Here is a 25,825-nt window from a genome sequence, read left to right as displayed (position 1 = left end):
TAGGAGGAAGGGAGGGTTTGGGAAGGGAGTTGTCTTGGAGGCAAGAGGAAATGAGGTATTGTCTAAAATAGGGGAGAAGTCAGGGTTAAAGAGATAGATTAATGAGTCATCTGCATAAAGAAGATAGCCCTGAATAGGGGTAAATTTAGGGAGGGGCATATAAGGATTGATCTGTCCTACATTACTTAAATTGAAGTCCTGGAGGGTGAGTTATTTTTCTAAATGGTATTTGTTAAGTGCTTACTACGTGCCAGGCCCTGTAGTAAGTGCTGGAGTAGATATAAGCTAATCAGGTTGGACACAGGCCAGGTTCCACATGGGGCTCACAGTCTTAAACCCCACTTTACAAATCCTCACTTTACACATTACAGAGAAATTAAGTGATCTGCCCAAGGTCACACAGCAGACAAGTGGCAGAGTCAGGAATAGAACACTGGCTCTTCTGACTCCCAGGACTGTGCTCTACCCATTAGGCAACACTACTTCTCAGCATTCAACAGAATCTAAGATCTGATATTTGTTTTTATAGAGTTGCAAGTTTGGGAAATATCCAGGCTTCTGAAGTGAGGTGAGGTCCTCTCACTGGAATCTATTTTCCATCTCTTACCACTTAAAACTGTTAAACCCCTTCATTAGAATGTAAACCCCTTAAAACAAGGAGCCATTCTCTTCCATCTTTTGGTGGCTTCCCAGAAATCACCTGTGCTTAGATATCTTGGGCTTTAATATAGGTTTTTGCTTGACACGTAATAAGTGTGAGCCCGTTATTGGGCAGGGATTGCCTCTATCTGTTGCCAAAATGTACATTCCAAGCGCTTAGTACAGTGCGCTGCACATAGTAAGCGCTCAATAAATACTACTGAATGAATGAATGAATAAGTGCTTAACAAATATACTACTTCTACTCTTACTACTACTACTCTACTACTGCTAATAATAATAATAATAAACAATAATAAAATAATCTGGGAGTGACGAGGCCTGGGATTGCCCAGACACAAAAGCTTGGTGCCACCAGAAGGCAGTAGTTCCCAGTAAGGTCTGGAGATGAGGAAAAGACTATCAGATCCCGCTCTGCCATTTATCAGCTGTGTGACTTTGGGCAAGTCACTTAACCTCTCTGTGCTTGTTACCTCATCTGGAAAATGGGGATTAAGACTGTGAGCCCCACGTGGGACAATTACCTTGTATCTACCCAGCGCTTAGAACAGTGCTTGGCACATAGTAAGCACTTAACAAATATAAAATTATTACTATCAGATAGAGGAGGACTGCTGGCAGTGCCAGCTTCCAGTGACAAGCAAGACAGCCATCTCAGGGGCAGCCGACAGAGTGGGAAGAGGCAATGTAGCAGCAGAACAGCCTTGCAACTCTGTGAGGCTTTTCTATTCAGAACCTTTGAAGAAATTGGAAACCTGCTAACCAAAAAGATTACTTACACTCTGAGCCCCATGCGAGACAGAGATTGTGTCCATCCTGATTATCTTGTATCTACCCCAGCACTTAGCACAATGGTTGTCCCATACCAATCACTTAATAAGTATCTTTTTAAAAAAAGATTACACTATTTGATTGCATTTATATCTATGTCCATTTCTTTATAGAACTGTAAATAGACACTAGATTACCAACATAGTGGATGAAATTACATTGAAGAAATGGAAAGCTCCATATGTTAATAATAATATATGGTTGCACAAGTCCCCCCCACTTCTCAAAAACTTCCAGTAATTGCCTAATTCTCTCTGCATCATAAAAACTTGTCACCATAGGCTGTAAGACACTTAATCAGCTCTCTCCCCCACACTTATCTTTGCTCCTCTCCCACTATGACCCAGCCCTATTGCTTCACTTTTCAAATGCCAATCTACTCACTGTGTCTCACTCTTGTCTCTCTCGCTGTTGACCTCTTGTTCTCACCCTCTTGCCTGAAACTCCCTCTCTTTTAACATCCTGTAGCCACTACTTTCCCTCTCTTCACTAAAATCTTGACTAAAACCACATGTCCTTCAGGTTTTTACTAACCTTTTATCTCCCCCACCCTATTTCTCCCACTGCTGTGAACCTTTACCCCCTAAGCACTTTCCCAACTGGCACTTACAGAGGTATCTTTAAACTTGGTTGTTTTCCATTACCTGTAATTTATTTTAGTTTCTGTCTTCCCTGCTAGACTGTAAGCTCCTTGAGAATGGGGATTGTGTCTTCCAACACTACTGTACTCTTCCAAGCACTTAATATAGTGCTCTGCATAGAGTAAGGGCTTAGTCAATATTATTGTTCAATTGATTTTAAAATGTATGGAGGAAGAGTCTGTAGCAAGTGTCGACAACATTTTTTTTTCTGCAGAAGAGCCAAACAAAATGAAATGATCTGAGCAGTTGAGAAAAAGCATGACCTAATGGATAGAGCATGGGCCTGGGAGTCCCAGGGACCCGGGTTCTAATTCCTGTTCCACCACTTGTTTGCTGTATCACCTTGGGCAAGTCACTTAATTTCTCTGTGCCTTAGTTACCTCATCTGTAAAATGGGGGTTAAGACAGTGAGCCCCATGTGGGATATGGACTGTGTCTAACCTGATAAACTTGTAGCTACCCCAGTGGCTAGTACAGTACCTGGCATATAGCAGGTGCTTAACTAATACCATAAAAATGGAGTTGCTCAGCAAGAAGCAGCGTGGCTTAGTGGCAAGAGCCAGGGCCTGGGAGTCAGAGATCGTGGGTTCTAATCCCGGCTCCACCACCTGTCAGCTGAGTGACTTTGGGCAAGTCACTTGACTTCTCGGTGCCTCAGTTACCTCATCTGTAAAATGGGGTTTAGGATGGTGAGCCCCAAGTGGGACAACCTGATTACCCTCTATCTACCCCAGTGCTTAGAACAGTGCTCTGCACATAGTAAGCGCTTAACAAATACCAACATTATTATTATTAAAGGGCCTTACAATCATGGATGAGGCTCCTTCATAGCAGTAGCTGTTGCCGCTGGGGGGTGGTGGGATGGAGGATAGGAAAGGGGAAGAGAAGGGGAGGATAAAGGGAAGGACTAGAGAATGAACAGGAAGGGAGAAGGGAGAAGGAAGAAAAAGAGAGAAGGGAGAGAGAAGGGAAAGAGAAAGAGAGGGAGGAAGGAGAAGGCAAAGGAGGGGAGTGGAGGAGAAGGAAGAAGAAAATGGAGGAAAGTGAAGGGATGAAGAAATGGACTTGTCTGGGCAGTGGTCCCCTTGGGGCCCTCATTTAGTCATGAAGTCCTGTTGAGGGGCCACATTTAACAGAGCAGGTGATGTCATCATGTTAGGCTGTGGACTTGGTGTAATGGATATGATGTCATGGGCGTGTGGTCAGAATTTTTTCTTCAAGTTTTAGCCCTGGTATTAATCAATAGGCAAATATTCAAATACAGTTATATAATATTGTACATTCCAAGCACTTAGTACAGTGCTCTGCACATAATAAGCGCTCAATAAATACTATTGAATGAATGAATACTTTACCCCTGAAAAAACAAGCATTGATATACTATGGTCATTTACCATTATATTTTTTCTCTTGTTTTAATTAATAAATAATAGTCATTGGGATAATAATAATGATAACTGTGGTATTTGTTAAGTGAGAAATAGCATGGCCTAGTGGAAATAGCATGAGCCTGTGAGTCAGAGGACCTGGTTCTAATCCTGACCTCATCACTTCTCTGCTGTGTGACTTTAGGCAAGTCATTTAACTTCCCTGTGCCATACTTTCCTCATTTGTAAAATGGAGATTAAATCCTATGTCCTCTTACTTACACTGTGAGCCCCATGTGGGGCAGGGACTGTATCCAGCCTGATTGTCTCTTATCTACCCGATCACTTAGTACAGTAAATGGCACATAATAAAGGTTTAACAGGTACCATTATTATTATAAGCACTATGCCAACTACTGTACAAAGCACTGGGGTAGATACAAGTCATTCCATCTGACACAGTCCCTGGTTTACATGGCATTCACAGTTTAAGGGGGAAGGAAAACAGGAAGTGCTTGGCAGCTTGCAATAGAATTAGTCATTTTTTTCTAGCGGTTAATATTGTTTATGATCATTTCTTCATGCCGATTTTAGTTGTTTTTAGGTTAGAGCTGTCATAGCTTTCTCTTACCCTAACCCTAATCCTAAACCTAGCCCTACCCCTAACCCAAATTTTGCTTTCTCAGGGAAGCAGCATGGCATAGTGGATAGAGCACGGGCCTGGGAGTCAGAAGGTCATGGGTTCTAATCCTAACTGCCACTTGTCAGCTGTGTGATTTTAGGCAAGCCACTTCACTTTTCTGCCTCTCAGGTACCTCATCTGTATAACAGGGAATAAGACTGTGAGCCCTATAATAATGATGATGATGATGATAATGATGGTATTTATTAAGCACTTACTATGTACCAAGCACTGTTTTAAGCTCTGGAGCACTGTTCAAAGCACAGGGACTGTGTCCAACATGATTTGCTTGTATCCACCCCAGTGTTTAGTACAATTCCTGGTTCATAGTAAGTGCTTAACAAGTGCCATAATTTTATTATTTTTAGAAATTGCTGCCTTCTTAGAGGTCTTGTAAATTATCTTCCAGTAAAATTGTATATAGGTTTCAATGTGTTTTTAGATTCTAAAGGAATCTGAGGGGCACTTAACCTAAATTAGATGTGACAATGATTTTTTTTTTCCTTATTTTTTTCCTCAGGGCACATTGCTGTAACACTTCACTGGTTAAAATATTTACTGAGTTTCTACAGTGCACAGAGCCATGTACTTAGTGCTTAAGAGAGTATAATTAGTAGACACCACACCTTGCCTCAGAGAACTTTCAATCTAGGTTGGGGAGGTAGAGAAAGTAGAGTCAGACACTTAAATAAATCAGAGCTAAGAGAAAGTAATAGAGTATATCTCTATACTCTATTCCTAGGGAGAAGGGCTTGGGGGAGAGTGTAAGCCCTCAAGTACTTAGGTGGTATGGAAGTGCTATAGTGACGATAAGTGAATTTTATGAAGTGGGGAAATTAATTGGCGAAGGCTTCTTAGAGGAGAAAAACAGTAGGGCCTAGTGGAAAGAGTGTGGGCCTGGGAGTCAAGGAACCTAGGTTCTAATCCCATCTAAAGCACTAGCATGCTGGGTGACCAAGGGCAAATCACTTTATTTCTCGGTGCTTCAGTTTACCATCTGTCCTAGGAGAATTCAAAACTTGTTCTTTCCCTCCTTTAGGCTTTGAGTCCTGAGTGAGACAGGGACTATATCCAACCCAACTATCTTGTACCTTCCCCAGCACTTCCAACACTGTTGAACAATTATCACCATTATTATTATTACCTTGTGATTACAGAAGGGCTTTGAAGATGGGGAAAGCAGTAATCTCTAGACTGTGAGCTCGTTGTGGGCAGGGATTGTCACTGTTTATTGTTGGATTGTACTTTTCCAAGCGTTTAGTACAGAGCTCTGCACACAGGAAGTACTTAATAAATATGATTGAATGAATGAATGGTGTGAAAGGGAGTTCCGGGCATCGGGAAGGGTGTGAGGGAGACTTGATTGAAAGCGGGATTCTGAATCAGTGATTTGCTTTAAAAAGACTACAATAAAGCAGGGCGAAAAGTAATGACATTTATTGCACACCTACAGAATGCTATACTTACTAAAGATGTGGGAAATACTGAATTTATCAGTGTCTTTCTCGGGGGCTCTGTCTCACCTCTCTCATTCTAACGAAATACTGAATCTCCATTTGTCTGTCGGTCTAATCTATCTTTGTCTCTGTCTCTGCCTGTTTCTTTCTTGTTTGTCCACCTTTTTCTCCCCCATATCTTGGACTGTTTCCAACTCTTACTAGCTTGTGACTATAATGCCTTAGCAAAGATGCCACCAAAACGGCAGAGTTTCTATATGATGTCATTTGCCTAATCACTTTTGTAGTCTATATAGAAATACATTTCTATTTTAAGGGCGTTCCCTCTGAGTAAACTGTTGAATCACTGTGAACAATATATTTGAAAAAAATGGAAAACTACTGAGAGGAGTGGCAAGAGCTTTTAAAACCAGGCATCCCGACGCATATCCTGCAGCAAACTAAAGAGAAGCAGTACCTGACAGACTTCAACTCAGAACCAAATAAGGTACTCCAAATATTTCTGTGGTTTTAGTGTCTATTTTTACTTGGTTTTCTAAAAATGGGATGTGAAAGGGTAGCAGTGTTCAGTGGGGAAATGAATGAGAAATTATTTCTTTTAATTAGCTTAGATGAATATATTTTAATTCAAATTAGAATTAGTAAGGTTTTATTCACATATGCTAAATTAATATAATAATGATAATACTACTACTAATTATAATAATAAATGTGGTATTTATTACATGCTTACTATGGGCCAAGCACTGTACTAAACGCTGGGGTAGAAACAATATAATGAGAGTGGACACAGTCTCCATCCCACAGTCCAACAAATATCTGTGCTGCTTTATGATTCAAATGAAAATCTACATTCGGAATGCCATGCAAAATTCATGGCTCAAGTTAATATAAAATATAGCTTAAACTAGCAATAGTCTCTAAAACTGAGTCTGATGCAAGGGTGGATATGTTCTCCAATAGTATCAGGAATTAATGCAGCTATCTTTGATTCTAAGCTTTTAAGGAGGTTTAATCGCCCTGAGGTGGTGCCTACTTGGGCAAAGACAAGTGAGTTCACAAGCAATTGTCTGCTTTATTTGACCAATTTAGTCAAACCAAATAATTCAGTTTGAAGTTTTGCTTCAGTGATTCCACTTTTTGGCTTGAATTTTCATCATAATTGCTTCAGCTCTCCACTTTGGTTCTGTAAACATAGCCTAATTCCTTCTAATGTTAAAAAAATCATTAGGATAATAGATCTACTAAATTACCTAAAATCTTCAGTGTATCATTGAAAAATGTTTCCTTGAGCTTATCTGCCAGTATTATTGCCTTAACTGTTTAACTTTATGCTTCCAAGATGCATTAAGCACACAACTCATTGAGCTTAAGAGTACCAAATTGAAAAGTCGGAAGCCCTCATTGGCTCCTTGTGGGTGGGAATGGCAAGAAGTCAGTGTTTTCAAATGAAATAGCAACCAGAAATAGGAGTTCCTATTTTTACAGCTTTTGATTGAGAGCAATATCTTTTACAATGCACTGTGTTCAATAAATGTCACCTGTTTTTCTCTTCATCTCTGTTGGTGAAAATGGTGGTGTAGATGTGGAGCATCTTTTGTTTAAAACATTCATTTATGCTTTGATGTACTTGTAAATGTACTTGTCACTTGTTTCTTTTTTATTCTCTATGTGTTTTATTGCATATTACAAATATACAGAAGGCTTGTTTCTTGGCCTAAATGGTCTTAAAGGAATATGTCTGAAGCCTAGCATCCTCCCAATTATACATTTTAAAATAATTTACTAAATTCTGTCTGGCCAACTCCTAGTGGAGCATTGATCAACCTGTGTAAGAGTAGTTAAGGGTGAAATGTGTAAGATTTCATTGAAATGGTACAATTTCCTATAGAGTAAGATACTTTAAAGAAAATGCAACCTTGTTAGTATTGACTAAATGGATGATATATCAATTCTAATTCTTTCAATACTAGTTTCCAAATGGAAAGTTCAGAACGTGGCCAAAAAGCAGAATTTGAAGATGGACTTTTGAAATTCTGGCTGCATTTTTCCTAGTTCAGACAAAAGTAAATATTTCAATTAGACTGTATTTCTGCACCTGTTGGTGAATGTATATTGGCAAAAGACATTTCTTGCCTTTCCTAAGAGATAAGAGATGGCAATTTATTTTTGGAAAAGGTGATTTTTAAAGACCCAATATGTCCATTTGTTCCACAAGAGTGAGAAGTTGCTCTAGCAAGTATTTTAAATTAATTTGCATTTGGTATTGTTGAGAAATGAGCCCTTGTGACTAGAGTTGAATCCATTTCACAGGAACTAATAGTGAAATTTGAATGACTTGAGACTATGGGAAGCAATAAGAATACTGCTGGCTACTGAGAATGAAATATTCATAGTAAAACTGTTTATTGCTTGATGAGAGATAGAAGCTTCAGAAAGGAAACAGTGAAAGAAGGACCTGCAGATTAGAGAGTGGAGTGATAGTGGCATTTGCTGAGATGCCCTGCTGCTGTTTCTGGTCAAACAAACCCTAAGGGAATAGAAAACCAGAACTACAGCCTGCATTTCTGTGACAATCCTTTCCAGGGCAGCTGATGACACAGAAGAGGTTGGAGTTGGAGGAGGAGAATTTGCTTTGGAAGATTAGTTTCTGTGTCCTTTGGGATATGTATACTTTAAAATAATCATAGGCATTGTATTAAACCTTAATGAAAGCCCAACAATATACGATTGAAATTGTGTTCTAGTTCTTCAGCCCACATTCTCACTTGGGTGTGTCAAAACATTCAGTTACACCTCTATCATCAGCACACCCAAGGTGCGTCTACGTTAATTGATGCTTGCACAGACTGTGGCCTATAGCTTGCCAATAAATGCCACAATGGAGACAGATAATTCCAAACATCAATCAGTGGTACATACACACCTACACACCCACATCAAGAATGTTCAGTTCTGTTCTTCTCTCCAGGCTCAGGAGAGAATGAGCTATGCACCCTGCTTGATTCTAAAAGGGAAAGAAACCATCCTTCTCCACTTCCCATCCAACAACCAATTTCTTTCCAATCCCTCCTCTAAGAGAGTTGCCAATGCCATTGCCCCCCGCCCCCCCAAAGCCATGCTCAAAAATGGCTTGATCAGACCACCTGCTTCCTCTCATTCTTGTCCTCATCCCTCTCCTGGTACCACTCCTTTTCCTGCAGTGGCAGAGCCTAGTACCAAGAGTCCCCAGCATGTAATTGGCAGATGGAGTAATCCTCCCAGCACAGTCAGTCCTGCTTGCTCTGGGCACCAATCTCCACTGTGCTCAATTAGGAAGATGTGGAGGGAGGGGTGGCATCCTCTTGCATGAGGTAGGACTGAGGGAGGAAACTAGAGTAGCAAGCCTCTTGCTCTCTGTCTGCCTTGGATTGCTTCATTCCCCACATCTCCTCCCTTGCCCTGGGCTTGTTGCCTTCAGTATAACCCTCAAATCTACACGGGAGGTCCAGGAAGAGAGGAGGTGGGAAGGGAGACACTGGTTCCTAGCCCAGGCCAGAAGCTGAAGCTTGATCCTCTGGTTGCAGCTGGGACTCAGGGTGCAGGATGGAAGGCAGGACAAAGGTGGGGAGAAGGAGATACAGTACAAGGCTGACTCTTTCTCCAACCTGCAATTTGGACAGGGCATCTGCCTCCCTCCATCTTCTCATGCGCCTCTGCTAGCTCTTACCTCAAATGGGTGTGAGATTTTCCCTTGGGCCAGCTAGTCCTTGCAGTAGCTGGGGTCATGTCCTCATGTCAGGGTGGAAAGGGTGCAGCTACTCCACCCCTGAGTGGAACCTAAGTCTGGGGCTAGGATCGAAGGGCCATGCTTGCTAGCTCACTGATGTCCCTTGGCTCCAGCCAGCATTACAGCTGTCTCTCTCTCTCTTCTCCTTTAGAATCCCAGCGCCCCATGAAGGACAAGTGAAAAGAAGGGAAAGTTGGTTCTCCTTTAGAAGAGAGAGATAGAGCTAGTTAGAGGACCGACTTTCCCTTCTCTTCACTTCTCTATGAGGCTCTGGGATTTCCCCTCCCAGGCTCTGTGTTTCTCAACCCACCTCCCTGCCTCCCCTGCCTTAGTCCTGAGTCCTGCCTGAGAATGGTACAGACCTGAACTGACTGAGGAGCAGGGTGAGGCCTTCCCAGACTGAGCTGCCCCTTTCCCTCTGCTCCCCCTCCCCTCCCCTCTCCACCCCATCCTCTGCTCCTCTCCCTCCCCCTTCCCCTCCCTTCAGCACTATGCTCATTTGTATATATTATTTATTACCCTATTTATTTTGTCAATGCAGTGTACATCCCCTTGATTCTATTTATCATGATAATGTCTTGTTTTTGTTTTGTTCTGTTTTGCTCTGCCGTCTGTCTCCCCCGATTAGACTGAGAGCCCGTCATTGGGCAGGGATAGTCTCTATCTGTTGCCGAATTGTACATTCCAAGTGCTTAGTACAGTGGTCTGCACATAGTAAGCGCTCAATCAATACTATTGAATGAATTTTCTCTCAAGCCATTTTTCCAGATCTGCCATTGAGAGGGACACTTATCTGCATGGAGAGGAAATGGGAAGGGAAAAAGGATAGTGCAGCTGGGGAAGTGACAGAGAACCACACTCCAATTCCAAGCAGAAAATATCTCTTGGCCAGAGGATGGGGCAATGCAGAGAGACAGAGAGGTAGTAGTATTAGTAATAATAATGTTGTTATGTTGCAGTAGTAATTTTATTTATTGAGTGCCTACTGGGTGAAATGCACTTTATTTAAGCATTTGGTGGAAACAAGTGTGTAGTAGGTTAAGAAGAGATTTCATGGAGAGGAAATAAAGGCAGTGGGTATATATAACCTGTTTCAAGAGTTAGATATAGGAATTAGGAGCAGAAAAATAGGTTGATAGCTGGAGGGGATTATAGGATCAAGAAAGGGATTTTTTTTTAGAGTGGGGAGACTTGAACAAGTTTGAAGGCAGAAGGGAAAGAGCCATCAGATAATGAGAGGTTGAAAACAATAAGGGAGGAGAGGAAAGTGGGAGCATGTGTTTTTAGGAGGTGAAGGAATGCTGGTTAGAGGCCAAACTTGAGTGGGTGAATTTGGAGAACAGGCAGGAGATTTCCTCTTAAGAAACAAGGGAAGCAGGAGAAAGACAAGGAAGGAGCAGTAAAGTGGTGAAGGCATGGGGGAACCTTGGGAAGTTCTGGCTTGATGGCTTCAATTTTACCAACAGAGTAGTTTGTGAGATTATCAGCAGCATGTGAGGGAGGCATTGTGGGGACTGGAAAGGGACTTGAAGGTTTAGGAAAGTTGGTAGGGTTCGTGGGCATGGGAATCAATGAGGGAAGAATGATAGAGGTTGTCAAGTGGAAAAGAGAGGTGAGTTAGATAGGATAGATAGATAGGATAGATTTGTAGTGGAAGGAGTTTGTCTGTTTTGTGGATTTTGGCCAGACTTATTCAGCCCCATAGACACAGAAAATGGACTGTGGGGATGATCCAGGGCTGAATGTTCATTGTTCAAGAGCAATGAAGGGACAAGGAGACAAGTGAATTGGGATTGATGGAGAGGGCAAACCAAGACCAATGGATGTAATTCACAGCAAGATGTTGCTGGGGCATCTGGCAAAATGTTTAGCTTCAGAACCCACAGGGACTTAATTCAGTCCTCAATATACAGTTCAAGAAATTTGAATTCCTAGGGTAACTGAACCTCAAATCTGTTTTTGATTGGTTATGGGGTTAGAAATTTGGCAAACCATCAAGTGACATAAAAGATAAAAATGTCTAGTCTTCTTGTGTAATTCCTGTCCCTTCTGCTTCCTTGGAATTTGGGCAACACTAAAAATCTTGCACAGGGACCAAGAAGACAGAACCAGAACTATTTTTGTGTTATATTGATGTCAACAAATTAAGTATCCACATTTAGAGCTTTCTACTTTTTCTTCTTTCTCTCTCTCTAGGTTGACACAATGGAAGACCTACAAGCAGCTAATACAAGCTTTGTCCTCGATCTTTTCAAGGAGCTAGCTAAAGCAAATAACAATAAGAATATCTTCTTCTCCCCTTGGAGCATTTCTTCTACTATGGCCATGGTCTATCTAGGAGCCAGAGGTAACACTGCAGCTCAGATGTCAGAGGTAGGTGTGAACTAAAGTAGGATGTCACTTTACCTGCTATGTTACTATCCTCTAGAGAAAAACTTGAGAGTGGTGAGAGAAAAAAATAATCAATTAAGGGCTATAATTATCAGGACAATTAGGCCAAGTGAGGAAAAAAAACCTCATCAATTGTCTAATAGGGAAATTCAGCATGTGATCTCACTCAGTAAGAATCTTACACAGCTACAGTAAAGGCTGAGTGGAGGCAATTATGCAAATCCAAGGGGCTCCACTTTATCTTAATCCTCTTTAGCCTCTTGACCACTTTCAATACTATAAAACTCCTTTTCCAGTATCCCCTGTTCCTGATATGCTATCTCACCTTGGTTTTGCTGACATTGTGCCCTCCTGATTCTTTCCTAACATTTTCTTCACTCCTAAAACAGTAGTAATAATAATAATAATAACAAAATGAAGAGTATTCATTAAGGAATTACTAATACTACTAATAATAATGTTGGTATTTGTTAAGCGCTTACTATGTGCAGAGCACTGTTCTAAGCGCTGGGGTAGATACAGGGTAATCAGGTTGTCCCACGTGAGGCTCACAGTAATCCCCATTTTACAGATGAGGTAACTGAGGCACAGAGAAGTTGAGTGACTTGCCCACAGTCACACAGCTGACAAGTTGCAGAGCTGGGATTCGAACCCATGACCTCTGACTCCCAAGCCCGGACTCTTTCCACTAAGCCAATTAATCACATTTATTGAGCGCTTACTAAGACACACAGTTGGAGAACTCAGATCTCTGGTCTCCCTTGCTCTTTCTACTAGGTTATGCTTCCTCCATTCATTGGCTCCTTTTCCAACTCTCATCCCCTCATTATAGGTATCCCACAAGGCTCTGTTCTGGGTCCTATACTTTTCTCATTCTACACTTGTTCTCTCAGGGATCTCTTTCAGTCACCCAACTTCAGCTACCAGCTGTACACAATTTACTCCTAAATCTCTTTCACCAGCCCCAACCTTTCTTTCGCTGTACCAGCTCATATTTCCCCTTGCCTTTAGGATGACTGCCCAACTGGCACCTTAAATTGAAAACATTCTTTTAAACCTCAGTCTCACTTGGTTGCTAAATTCTGTCAACTCTTTCTCCACAATATTTCCAAACTTTCTTTCCACTAAAAGGCTTTCGTCATTTCCTGAGTAGATATCTTTACCAGCCTTTCAACTGGCCTCCCTGTTTGCAACCTCTGCTCTGTTCTGCCTATACTAGATTCTGCAGCCTGGATCATCTTCCTAAAACATCCTCAAACCTCATTAAAAACTTCCAAAGATTATCCATTTCCCTCTGCATCAAGCAAAAGCTCTGGACTTTTGGTTTCCTCAATCTCCATCAGCTGTCATTTTAATTTATCTGCTCTCTTTATCCTCTTCTCCCTAGCCTGTGCTCTTCACTCCTCCCAAGCAATGTTTTAGCTATTCCTTGCTCTCATTTCTCACCCTCAGACACTTGCTCATGGTCATGCCCTGTTTGAAACTCTCCTACCCACCCCAGTTCAAATCTACCAGGTCACAATTCTCCCCATCTTCAAATACCTCCTGAAATCGCACCTACTCCAGCAGGTATTTTCAGATTTGCTTCCTTCTCTTTAAGTCATAGCCTCCAAACTATTCCCTCATCATTTGAATACTCATCATATTTTCCTATCTTATCATTTATATAGTCTTCTATTAAGCATTTATCTATTCATTTCTCCATCTTTATTGGGTTTTTTCCTTCTAACCGTAAGTTATGTTGTGTCTGTTTCCAGTATGTTGTAAATTCCTTGAGGATAGAGATTATGTCTTTTATCTCTGTTGCACTCTCCCATTCTTTGCACAGTGCTCTGCACATAGTAAGCACTCAATAAATACTATGGATGGATTGATTGTGTAAATCAATTTTCTACATGTGCCATTTGAAGCTTCTGCCCACCCAAATGTTCCCAGCCTCTTATTAATCTTACACTTTTTGAATTTGAATATTAAATTTTCCTATGTGTATAGAGTCCCACTTAAAATTGGCTCTAATGAATTATATAAAGGTTAGCGTAATTGCACCAAAAAAGATATTGTCCAACTGCCATTTTGAATTAAATCATTGAATCTCTCAAAATGTTTATTTTTATAAATGGAACTTGTACTGCATGGTAAAAGAAGCAGCGTGGCTCAGTGGAAAGAGCCCGAGCTTGAGAGTCAGAGGTCATGGGTTCGAATCCCAGCTCGGCCACTTGTCAGCTGTGTGACTTTGGGCAAGTCACTTCACTTCTCTGTGCCTCAGTTGCCTCATCTGTAAAATGGGGATTTATAGTGAGCCTCACGTGGGACAACCTGATTACCCTGACTCTACCCCAGCGCTTAGAACAGTGCTCTGCACATAGTGAACGCTTAACAAATACCAGCATCATTAAGCACTGCACTAAGCCTTGGAGTAGATACAAGATAAGTGTGTTGGACATCGTCCCTGTCCCACATAGAGGCTAACAGTCTTAGGTACATTGCAGTTTAAGTTGCCCAAGATTGAATTACAAAATTCCCTGGTGCTATTTATATTTTGTAATCTTTCTTCTCTCTTACCTTTAACAAAATTGTTTATTAAAAATAAATCTCAAAAATAATCATGTTTAGGCAATATACTCTGAACTTTAAATATCAAAATTAACCAGGAATTCAAGGAAGAGTTCATTCATTCATAATTAAATGTAGAAGCATTTTGAATCACCAAACTGAAAAGTATGGGTCTTGGCTTTCTTATCATCTCTGTCATAAATTCACCATTTCCTCTAAACAAAGAACCATGTCTCAGTTAGAAAATGTATATGCTATGGAGAAGTATTGGAGAAGTGTTGGAGAAGACATTTTTATTCTTGTTTTACCCTTTCCCAGAAACAATTTGGAATATACTTACTCAAATTTGAATTCTTACTGTCCAATCACTTGCTCATGCCCCTCCTTCCTCCCTCCCACTGCATATCTTCTAGACCACAATTCTCCATTTTAAAACCCTATGAAGTCACATCTCCTCCTATAGACCTTCCCTGATTTACTTCTCATCTCCCCATGTTATATTCTCCCAATTGCCAGCTCAGCACTTCTGTACCAACTATTCATTTCTGTACTCACAACTACCTGTGCCACTTCTGTTCATATTGACTTGCATACCCTGTTCATTAATATCCACTTTTCTCTCCTCTTATATGCAAATTGTTTTCATAGCTATGTCTCCTAGTAGAGTGTAAATCCCTTAAGGTCAGGGCTTGTGTCTCCTAACTCTGTTGTGCTCTCCCAAGCACTTAGTACAGTTCTCTGCACAAGTAAGTGCTCAGTAGCATTGATTGAGTCCTTTGACCTCCTCCTTTTTCTCCTCTTTCTTTTCCTTTACCTATGACTTTCTTGGTAAGACTATAGCCCTAACATCTTAAACTGCCATTAAATTAAAAAGCAAAATGAGCATTTTGATTTTAGAGAAGCAACATTGCCTAGTGGATAGAGCCCGGGCCTGGGAGTTAGAAGGACCTGGGTGTTAATCCCAACTCCTCCACTTGTCTGCTGTGTGACCTTGGGCAAGTCACTTAACTTCTCTATGCCTCAGTTATCTCATCTGTAAAATGGGGATTAAAACTGTGAGCCCCATGTGGGGCAGGGACTGTGTCCAACCTGATTTTCTGATATCTACCCCAATGCTGAGTACAGTGCCTGGCACACAGTAAAGGTTTAACAAATGCCATAAAAAAAAAATAATAAAACCCCTCCATTTGTGAAAGAAGACAATCTTAGTCATTTAGAATATAGTACTAGTGCCTGATATACTGTGCTTTTCACTGTTTATTTACACTGTAACTTTAATTGTAGGTTCTTCATTTTAATCAAGTTGGAGGAGATGAAGTAGACAAAGCTACCCAAGTGGCCATAAAGGAGCCAATTCATTGTGAAATGATGCAGCAAATTCGAAAAGGAGATTATCCCCCTGCCATTCAGAAGGTATCTCATCCATTTAGCCATCTCACTAATTATACTTTTTATAAACATTATGGAGGAAGGGAGCCAAAGAAAATTCTCTCCTTGACTCCCTTGAGAATACTGAGAGATTTGGAACTGATTGTGCTAGTTTTCCAAATGATTCTTGGAAATTATGTGGAGAGAACTCTTTCAAAAAGGCAGCTCTCCAATATTACTTTAGTCATATTCACTCTACAACATATTCTCAGTCACTTTATTTGGATTTGTCATTGTCAGATTATCATTTAGTCCATGATGCAGGCCTCTTAAGATTTTTTTCTGTATTTTCTACAGTGTTTCAAAACGAAATCTATCTTCCTTATTTTACAAATAAGCAAGTGGAGAATATGGTTCATCAGTTACTTTTCTTCAAAGTAGAAGAGACATAAAATGCTAATTAAATAACTTATTTTTAACACAATGATTTATACAGCAGTTCCTGTTAAGAGTGTGGTTGGAGAAATCAGGTATCTCGTGGAATCCTTTATACATCCTAAATTTGGAATTCTGGAATCCACCTTTGACATTCTCAGACAGATTTTATTCAAAGAACAAACCATTGCCTGAGGACAAGTTAGGCACCTTTGGAAGTTGCATTCACTCTTTCCAGCTATTAAAGAACTCTGTATAAATTTAAAGTTTCAGTCTCTGATACTTGAAATAAAGAATTCATGTATCTTCCAAGGACATAAATGAGAGTTGTTTAGGAGCAGGAAGAAACTAAACCATTCTGTGTACTGCAAAATCCCAAACCAATTCCCCCAATTAATTTATTTTTAAATCCATTAACTATTTACAATAATGCCCCAGCAGAAATGTCATTAAATGTTGAGAATATATTCAAAGCATATTTTCCCTCTGAATTGAAGAAGGTGTGATCGATGTTTTTCAAAGGTCTTTCTTAGATCTCATGGATACGTTATAAAACAATTCTTTTCTTTTTAAAGACCCAAGCCAGAAATGAAATCCATACTGGATTCCAGGCACTTGGATCTGCAGTCAACAAATCCTCTGAAGTTTATGTACTTGAAAGTGCCAATAAACTATTTGGAGAGAAATCTTTTCAGTTTAAAGAAGTAAGTAACACCTCTCACCAGCAACTATCAATCCAAGACCTCCTTTTAGAGAAAGAATTAGAGGTTTTTCCAGAAGTGTTCCAGATAAATCTTGAGCTTTACAGTGACTCCCTATAGAAGATAAGGTAAAAGGTGAGATATTGGCAAGTAGACTCTCAAAAACCTTACAAGGAGCAGGCAGTCTGGAGAAGAGTAATGGTATGGAGATCTGTTTGCACCATTCAGGCTTACTTTGACATCATGCTGTCACTCTTTCCCCTCCTAACCTAGGACATTCCCTTTAATAAGGTGCCATTACTAAAGTCGCCAAACTGGACACTATGACCTCTTATAATGTTATTTTGCCATATGAGGCAGGGTGTTCTAATCAAAAGGGCACAGCTCTGCCCCTGGACTACTGTGTGGCCTAAAGTAAGTCAAAATAATAATAATAATAATGGTATTTCAGTGTTTATTATATACCAAGCACTGTACTAAACACTGTACTAAACCAAGGAAGGGAAGGGGTGGGTGGTCGCGGGCTCCTCACCTTCATGTCGGGACATCCTAGTCGAGATGGCAGTGGTGCGGAATGAATGAATGAATGAATGAATGAATGACATAGTCCCTATCCCACGTGGAGCTCGGAGTCTTAACCTCCTCATTTTCAGCTGTAAAATGGGAGAAATACCTTCCTTTCTTTATTGTATGAGGATGGTATGAGGACAAAATGAGACAATTAATGTGAAAGAGCTTTAGAAAAATAAAAGTGCTGTGCTGAAGTGTGCTTGGAAGTATAATTTTTATTTAAGACATCCTATGTTTCTAAAATAGAGTATTCTGCATGGGAAGTATTTATGTGATGCATTGTTTCTGCAGAGCTACTATAATAAGAAACATTTAAGATTTTCATGGAATGATTATTTTTCTCATTTGTTAATACCTAAGGATTTTTGGGTTTAGATATATTCTAATCTTTGAAATTTCATTTCCTCTAAGGAATACATGCGTCTCTGTAAGAAATATTACTCGGCAGAGCCTCAAGCAGTAAACTTTATAGAAAATGCAAATGAAACCAGAAAAGAGATCAACTCCTGGGTAGAAATTCAGACAAAAGGTAAACCCAGGAAAAATACTGACCACTGTTTTTTTCCATTTGCAAAATTGTTACTAAGTACTTTAAAATGATTCCTTGAAGTCTAGCCATTTATTTCTCTCTCTCGACTCCGCTTCTCTCACTTCCAAACAAAATCCAGCAATAACTTTTTTCTTTAGGTGAAAGTGGTTATCTGTACAAGTAGTACACTGCTGAGCCCCCTTTCTGGCCTGATCAAAGGAGCAGCCCTCTGTAACTAGGGAAGACCATGGTCTCACAATCTTGAATGGTCTGCCTTGGACTGCTGAATATATAGAATCTCCTCTGGTGACACCATTACAGAACATTTGGAAAATAACTCGAAGAGGAGTAAAACTCTCCTCTTTCCAAGTCTACTGGAAACTTTAAGTTTTTCTCCGGTGCTGTAAAAGCTTTTAAGAAAACTGGGAGTTTTATCCATGTTTCAAATCTAGTTTGGAATCATTTAAGTTAATGCAGGAATTGGGCAGGGCTTGAAACTTCAGGCAAAATGCCTCTTTGAGTTTTTTTATTTGTTTGTTTTTTTCCTATTGGCAAAACTCTAGGAAGTTCAACTATGTAACAAGTACCTTACAGAAAAGCTAAGTAAATGTCATGTCTCCTGAAGGTAAAATTCCAGCTCTGTTACCTGAAGGTACTGTGGATGAGGAGACCAAGATGATCCTTGTGAATGCTGTCTACTTCAAAGGAAAGTGGGAAAATCAGTTTCAAAAGAAAGCCACAAAGCAGCAACCTTTCCAAGTGAACTTGGTATGGAACAGTGTGATGAAATTTCACAACACATCATTATGGTGAATTGTTTTGGTCTGTTTTCAAATGTGGACATGTATGTGTGTGTGTGTGTGAGAGAGAGAGAGAGAGAAGAGAGAGAGAGAGAGAAAGAGGAGAGAGGGAGAGAGAGAGATTTAAAACCAGTCAAGAATATCATTCATTGAGCCAGTTTTCCATAACCAAAGCCATTTCCTTGCTTGAATTAGGAGTTGCTGGGGTCACATTAACTCTTTCAGCTCACAGACTATTATTCAGTGAGTTAAAGCCCTAATGTTATACACAATAACATTAATGCACTATAATATAAATTAATTGCTTACCATGTAAAGGCATTTCATTATTCTATTATCCTAATTTTCTTTTGATCATCAGTGTGGAAGGATAGCCTGTTCTCTTTTGAACATCTGCATTTGTGATAGATTTTACAATCAGAATATTCTATTCTTTATCTTGAACTTCCATAGTCCCAGCATAAACCAGTACAGATGATGCACCAGAAAGCAAAACTCCAGATTGGCTACATAGAAGATCTGAAAACTCAGGTTCTTGAACTGCCTTATAAAGGAGATATCAGCATGTTTCTACTATTACCAGATGAAATCAATGATTCATCAACCGGGTTGGATCAGGTAAGAAAATTGGGATGAACATACTTACAGCTTAAGAAAGACTTAAATATTTAATTGAATGATGAGGGAGACCATTTAGATTATTGAAATTTGCCTCAAACTTTCATATGAAACATTAATAAGCATATGGAGATAAATTCTAAAATCTTCCTTTTTGCAAACATTTTTACCGGCTTACAAAATTTTCACTACCATTTCCACACTTATTTTTCAGTGCATGCAAATTCTTATTCTCCAAAAACTGATTTCGTCTAGGCTAAGTTGTTTTCTTTCAAGCCCTGGACCTATATGTCTATGTTCATTTGCATAGAACTTGAAACCTCTGAGTTTGAAAATCATAAACAAATGTAACTGAAGAAGTTCGGATTAGGTTTGTGGATCAAGGGAGAAATTTACCTTTCACGGATTTCTTTTGCATAGGAGGCTTTACATTGTCTTTAGGGCTTATGCCTGATTTCCTTTACATGCCATCCAATCCCAAATACAACCACATGAAACAAACTATTTTCCAATCATTGGATTGTCATAATTACCAGCATTTATTGAATGCCTACTGTGTGTAGAAGACTATATAAGGATCTTGGAATTTGAACCACTATTTTTACTATCCTAAACAAGATTCCTCTACATCAAAGAGCCAGTTCTCATAAAATTAGATTTTCTGATCATTCCATTTGGTCTTACTTATTCCTCTATTTACTAAGGAAGAACACTGTTCTTTTAAAAGGCTCTGCAGTTCCACCGTATAGAGACAATCAAGTCTAAAGTGGGTCAGTATTTATAGCAGCCATTCACTTTCTATGATAATAGTACTGACAGTGCAATCTAACCATACGTTCGAGTGTGGTTGAAATGGTGGAAGCATGACTAACACACCTAAGGGCCTCTCTCTATTATCGAGCCTCTAGGTATCCCACTCCCCGCTCCTGATTGCTGCCCAACAGCTAATCTGTCTATTGCACTGATTTCCCAACAGGCACTCCTCTTTAGCACCATTTTAGACAGGGTTTTACTCTATCTTTATATCATTTATTTTGTCCTTCTGCCTTGACGATACCTCCTTTCAGTTCGCTACAGTAGGTGCTTAGGGATTCCGCTGTCTTCCATTCTTCTCATGAACCTAAGAGAGATGTATAGCTGTGAGCATTGCTTCAGAGAGGGTGATTATCTTGTCCAACCACTTGATACTGCGTATGGTGGTGGAGTATTTATATCTTGCAAGGCATCTATATGAAAGAATGTTTTTAACCACTCAGTCTCCAATGGCTCCTTCCCCTCTGCCTTCAAACATGTCTCCCCCATCCTAAAAAAACCCACTCTCGACCCCACTTCCCCTTCCAGTTATCGCCCTATCTCCCTACTACCCTTCCTTTCCAAAATCCTAGAATGAGTCGTCTACAATCGCTGCTTAGAATTCCTTAACTCCCATTCTCTCCTGGAGCCCCTCCAATCTGGCTTCCGTCCCCTCCATTCTACCGAGACTGCTCTCTCTAAGGTCACCCATGACCTCCTTCTTGCCAATTCCAATGGCTCCTACTCCATTCTAATCCTCCTTGACCTCTCTGCTGCCTTTGACACTGTCGACCATCCCCTCCTCCTTCACACCTTATCTCACCTTGCCTTCACGGACTCCGTCCTCTCCCGGTTCTCCTCTTATCTCTCTGGCCGGTCATTCTCGGTCTCCTTCGCTGGAGCCTCCTCCCCCTCCCATCCTTTAACTGTTGGAGTTCCTCAAGGGTCAGTTCTTGGCCCTCTTCTGGTCTCCATTTACACTCACTCCCTCGGTGAACTCATTCGCTCTCACGGCTTTGACTACCATCTCTACGCAGATGACACACAGATCTACATCTCTGCCCCGTCCTCTCCCCCTCCCTTCAGGCTCGCATCTCCTCCTGCCTCCAGGATGTCTCCACCTGGATGTTGGCCTGCCACCTAAAACTCAACATGAGAAAGACTGAGCTCCTCATCTTCCCTCCCAAGCCCGGTCCTCTCCCAGACTTCCCTATCACCGTGGATGGCACGACCATCTTTCTCGTCTCTCAGGCCCGCAATCTCGGTGTCATCTTTGACTCGTCTCTCTCGTTCACCCCACACATCCTATCCGTTACCGAGACCTGCCAGTTTCACCTTTACAATATCACCAAGATCTGCCCTTTCCTCTCCACCCAAACGGCTACCTTACTGCTACGGGCTCTCGTTATATCCCGGCTAGACTACTGTGTCAGCCTTCTCTCTGATCTCCCTTCCTCCTCTCTTGCCCCGCTCCAGCCTATTCTTCACTCCGCTGCCCGGCTCATCTTCCTGCAGAAACGATCTGGGCATGTCACTCCCCTTCTTAAACACCTCCAGTGGTTGCCTATCAACCTCCACTCCAAACAAAAACTCCTCACTCTAGGCTTCAAGGCTCTCCATCACCTTGCCCCTTCCTACCTCTCCTCCCTTCTCTCTTTCTACTGCCCACCCCGCACGCTCCGCTCCTCTGCCGCCCACCTCCTCACCATCCCTCGGTCTCGCCTATCCTGCCGTTGACCCCTGGGCCACGTCCTCTTGCGGTCCTGGAATGCCCTCCCTCCTCACCTCCGCCAATCTAATTCTCTTCCCCTCTTCAAATCCCTACTTAAAACTCACCTCCTCCAAACGGCCTTCCCAGACTGAGCTCCCCCCTTTTTCCCTCTGCTCTCTCTACCCCCCTTCACCTCTCTGCAGCTAAACCCTCTACTCCCCACTTCCCTCTCCTCCTCCCCCCTCCCATCCCACCCCCTCAGCACTGTACTCGTCCGCTGGACTGTATATATCTTTACCACCCTATTTATTTTGTTTATTTTGTTTAATGAGATGTACATCACCCTGATTCTATTTAGTTGCCACTGTTTTTATGAGATCTTCTTCCCCTTGACTCTTTTTATTGCCATTGTTCTTGTCTGCCTGTCTCCCCCGATTAGACTGAAAGCCCGTCAAATGGCAGGGACTGTCTCTATCTGTTGCTGACTTGTTCATTCCAAGCGCTTAGTACAGTGCTCTGCACATAGTAAACGCTCAATAAATACTATTGAATGAATGAATGAATAACATGAGGCCATCAGTGTGAGCGCTCTGAAGGCTTAGTCCTTGTAGTTTGTTGGCAATCCATTTGCTGCCAGAAACATTTTCAATGAAAAAGTCAAACACATAGTATGCACTTTAGTATTTCTGATTTTAGATATTCTGATTCTCTCTCATTCATCCATTTTTACATCTGCAGCTTGAAAAGGAATTAACCTATGAAAAACTGAATGAGTGGACCAGCAAATCCACGATGAAGAAGGGACTTGTGTATGTGTACCTGCCTCAATTCAAGCTGGAAGAGAATTGTGAATTGAAATCCATTCTGAGCAGCATGGGAATGAAAGATGCCTTCACCCCTGGGAAAGCCAACTTTTCAGGCATGTCAGAAAAGAACAACTTGTTTCTATCCCAAGTGTTCCACAAGGCCTCTGTGGAGGTCAATGAAGAAGGCACGGAGGCAGCGGCTGGTTCTGGAGCTGTCACGTCAGGAAGAACTGGCTATGTTGAACTTCAGTTTGTGGCAGATCATCCTTTCCTGTTCTTTATCAAGCACAACAAAACCAATAGCATCCTCTTCTATGGCAGATTCTGTTCCCCATAAAACAGGGACATCCTGTTTCCCAACAGGATCTTGCAACCTGAGAGATAAACCTCAAAGTTGTTAGTGTGAATGTCAAAACAGCTCAGAAACTTTGTTCCTCATGTCCCTTTTACTCCCGCTAATTGCCATACTGATACTTATTAGTTGTTGGATTTATCACCCTAAATACAATTCATAGTACTTGTAATTGCTTATTATTAATATCCTTTGTTATTATTATTATTGTTGCTTGGGAAGTTTTTTTACATCTAAAATGTGGTCATTGTGTTATTTATTTTATTGGATCAATAGATATAAATAAGTGATTGTCCTTCAAGTTCAAAGATTTTGGCTAGTGATAGTGAGAGTCTAGCTATGCATGCTAATGTGTCTCCTAAGATCAATTTGTGACCAATAATCCCTTCCACATGGAACACTCTTAAAGACTGTCCTTTGCAGGGCAATCATATTTGATATCCTAAATACTGCAACCATTTTCCTTTTCTCTCTCTCGGAGCCATGATGCCCTCAAAGTCCCTATTCTGAGAGCCCTCAAATTTCTAATTGCTGGACACCAAAGCAGAAATGGTTTTAAAAGTTAATAAATTGAGTGAGTGAACTACTTCAGGGTATAATATCAGAGCAGGGGGTGGCCTGGACTGGCCTGGCCTGGCAGCAGTTAAAAAAGTAAAAGCTGGAACTGGAAGCCACCTCTGTGTGAACAGGGACCTGGAAAAGGAATACAATGGCTCTGGAGCAAGGGTGGAAGGGGTGTCAGGGTCCCATCTGGAGAAATGTTCTAGGTTTGGAGGCTTGAATGGACTTCTGCATGACATCAATCAATCAATCAATTGCATTTATTGAGCGCTTACTTTGTGCAGAGCACTGTACTAAGACCTTGGGAGAGAACAATAAAACAATATAACAAACACATTCCCTGCACACAACGAGCTGATGACATCATTATGATACACCTGCAGCATAATATAGTGACATCATATGGAATCTCTCATGCACACACAAAATGACATCTTTTGGAAGGTGGGGGACAGTTTGCCTCATGCCTGACACTGCCTCGTCACCAAGGTGATTTGTATTCTGAGGCTGTTTCTGTTCTCCACAGCTATGCCCCATTGCGTGAAGTTTTACTCCTCTGTGATTTAAAATTGTGCTTAAATTGGCTCCTGGACTGCTTTTTCAGAAATAGCCAGTAATAATGTTGGGCTGCCAATTTCAAGCCACAGAATTGCATCCATTATATTTTTGTAGCAAATGATTCAAAGACCCCTCTCAGAATATTGGTACAATTGCAAAATTAAGGCAAAAATCTACCTTCAAGAACTACACCTAAGGCCAGTAAATGTTTCAACAATGCAAAAACAAATGATACATGTATTTCTAACATTTGATTTTATATTACAGAAGCACCTTTGAAATTTAAAGTGGCCATATACAAATGCTACGTGATTGAACCAATAAAGAGGTTTAATAGAGTTATTTCTGAATGTCTTTCATTAGGCCGCAACTATTAAGGAATATTTCTTTAAGATGACTTTGTATACTTCCGGTATACAAAGCTATCATACTATTCATAGTAACTATAACCATTTGATTTTAGTAGAATTAACACTATACAAATACATGGTCCAATACAATAAATTCCCATATTTAGCATGTCTTGAGATTCCAGTGAACATATTTCTGAGAGCTCAAATTGGGGCACTATGATTTGTAGTTGAAAAGAAAAGAAAAAACAATAGAGACCAAGGTCAAAAAATAGAAAAAGGAATAGAAGGTGGGCAGAGAAAGAGGGGTTAATGAAGAGAGAGACACTAGGTAGAGAAAGGGAAACAAAGAAGTCACAAAGACACAGAGGCAGATACAATGAAATGCACTTATAGCCACAGATATTTATATATTCATACATAGACAGATAAACCCAGATAAGCAAACCCATCTTTTTGTAAAAGAGAGAGGAATATGTACCTTTTTGCTGCATCCTGACCCTCAATCTCCTTTGAGCACACAGGACCACTTGGTACTATGACAGGGGTAGGTAAATGCAACTTTCTTCCTGTGTGACCTCGGACAAATCATTTAACTTGTCTGTGCCTCTGTTTCCTCACCTGTAAAATGGGGATTAAATACCTGGTCTCCTTTCCCTTTAGACTTTGGGCCCCAGGTAATAATAATAATTGTGGTATTTGTTAAGTGTTTACTGTGTGCCAGGTATTTTACTAAGCGCTGGGGTAAATATAAGACAATTGGGTTGGACACAGTCCCTGTTCCATGTGGGACTCACAGTCTCAATCACGTGGCTTAGTGGAAAGAGCACGGGCTTTGGAGTCAGAGATCATGAGTTTGAATCCCAGCTCTGCCACTTGTCAGCTGTGTGACTTTGGGCAAGTCACTTAACTTCTCTGTGCCTCAGTTCCCTCATCTGTAAAATGGGGATTAAGACTGTGAGCCCCACGTGGGACAACCTGATTCCCTTGTGTCTACCCCAGCGCTTAGAACAGTGCTCTGCACATAGTAAGCGCTTAACAAATACCAACATTATTAAAAGAGGTAACAATTATTTAGTTGTGGTATTTGTTTTGGTGCTTACTAGGTGCCAAGCTCCACGGTAGACACAGTACAAGCAGCTCAGAGAGTCCCTATCCTAACGTAATGTCTAGAGCACAGGCTAGGAGTCAGAAGGTTGTGGGTTCTAATCCTGGCTCCACTACTTATTTGCTGTGTGACCTCGGGCAAGTCACCTAATTTCTGTGCCTCAGTTATCTCATCTGTAAAAGAGGGATTAAGACTGTGAGCTCCATGTGGGAGAT

The 25,825-nt window shown here is 40.9% G+C and overlaps 1 protein-coding gene across 1 annotated transcript; it reads left to right on the top strand.

Moving 5' to 3' along the window:
- Positions 1–6,078: 6,078 nt before the first annotated feature.
- On the top strand, positions 6,079–24,483 carry LOC100083440 (plasminogen activator inhibitor 2). Its single transcript, XM_029053119.2, has 8 exons — positions 6,079–6,125; positions 11,604–11,780; positions 15,636–15,764; positions 16,730–16,858; positions 17,837–17,954; positions 18,580–18,722; positions 19,208–19,372; positions 22,614–24,483. Exons 2-8 carry the CDS (start codon positions 11,613–11,615, stop codon positions 23,016–23,018), a joined length of 1,257 nt encoding a protein of 418 aa, XP_028908952.1. The 5' UTR covers positions 6,079–6,125; positions 11,604–11,612; the 3' UTR covers positions 23,019–24,483.
- Positions 24,484–25,825: the final 1,342 nt, after the last annotated feature.

This window comes from Ornithorhynchus anatinus, chromosome X2 (genome assembly GCF_004115215.2).
Source record: "Ornithorhynchus anatinus isolate Pmale09 chromosome X2, mOrnAna1.pri.v4, whole genome shotgun sequence".
In the NCBI taxonomy this organism is placed as follows: domain Eukaryota; kingdom Metazoa; phylum Chordata; class Mammalia; order Monotremata; family Ornithorhynchidae; genus Ornithorhynchus; species Ornithorhynchus anatinus.
Note: the sequence above shows the minus strand (reverse complement) of the source record. Positions and strands in the feature narration are given on the sequence as shown.

Excerpts from the sequence above, each read along its gene's own strand:
- LOC100083440 (XM_029053119.2), top strand. The coding sequence starts at position 11,613 with ATGGAAGACCTACAAGCAGCTAATACAAGCTTTGTCCTCGATCTTTTC. Across the intron at positions 16,859-17,836 it reads AATCTTTTCAGTTTAAAGAA|GAATACATGCGTCTCTGTAA; the intron begins GTAAGTAACACC and ends ATTTCCTCTAAG. Across the intron at positions 18,723-19,207 it reads AACCTTTCCAAGTGAACTTG|TCCCAGCATAAACCAGTACA; the intron begins GTATGGAACAGT and ends GAACTTCCATAG.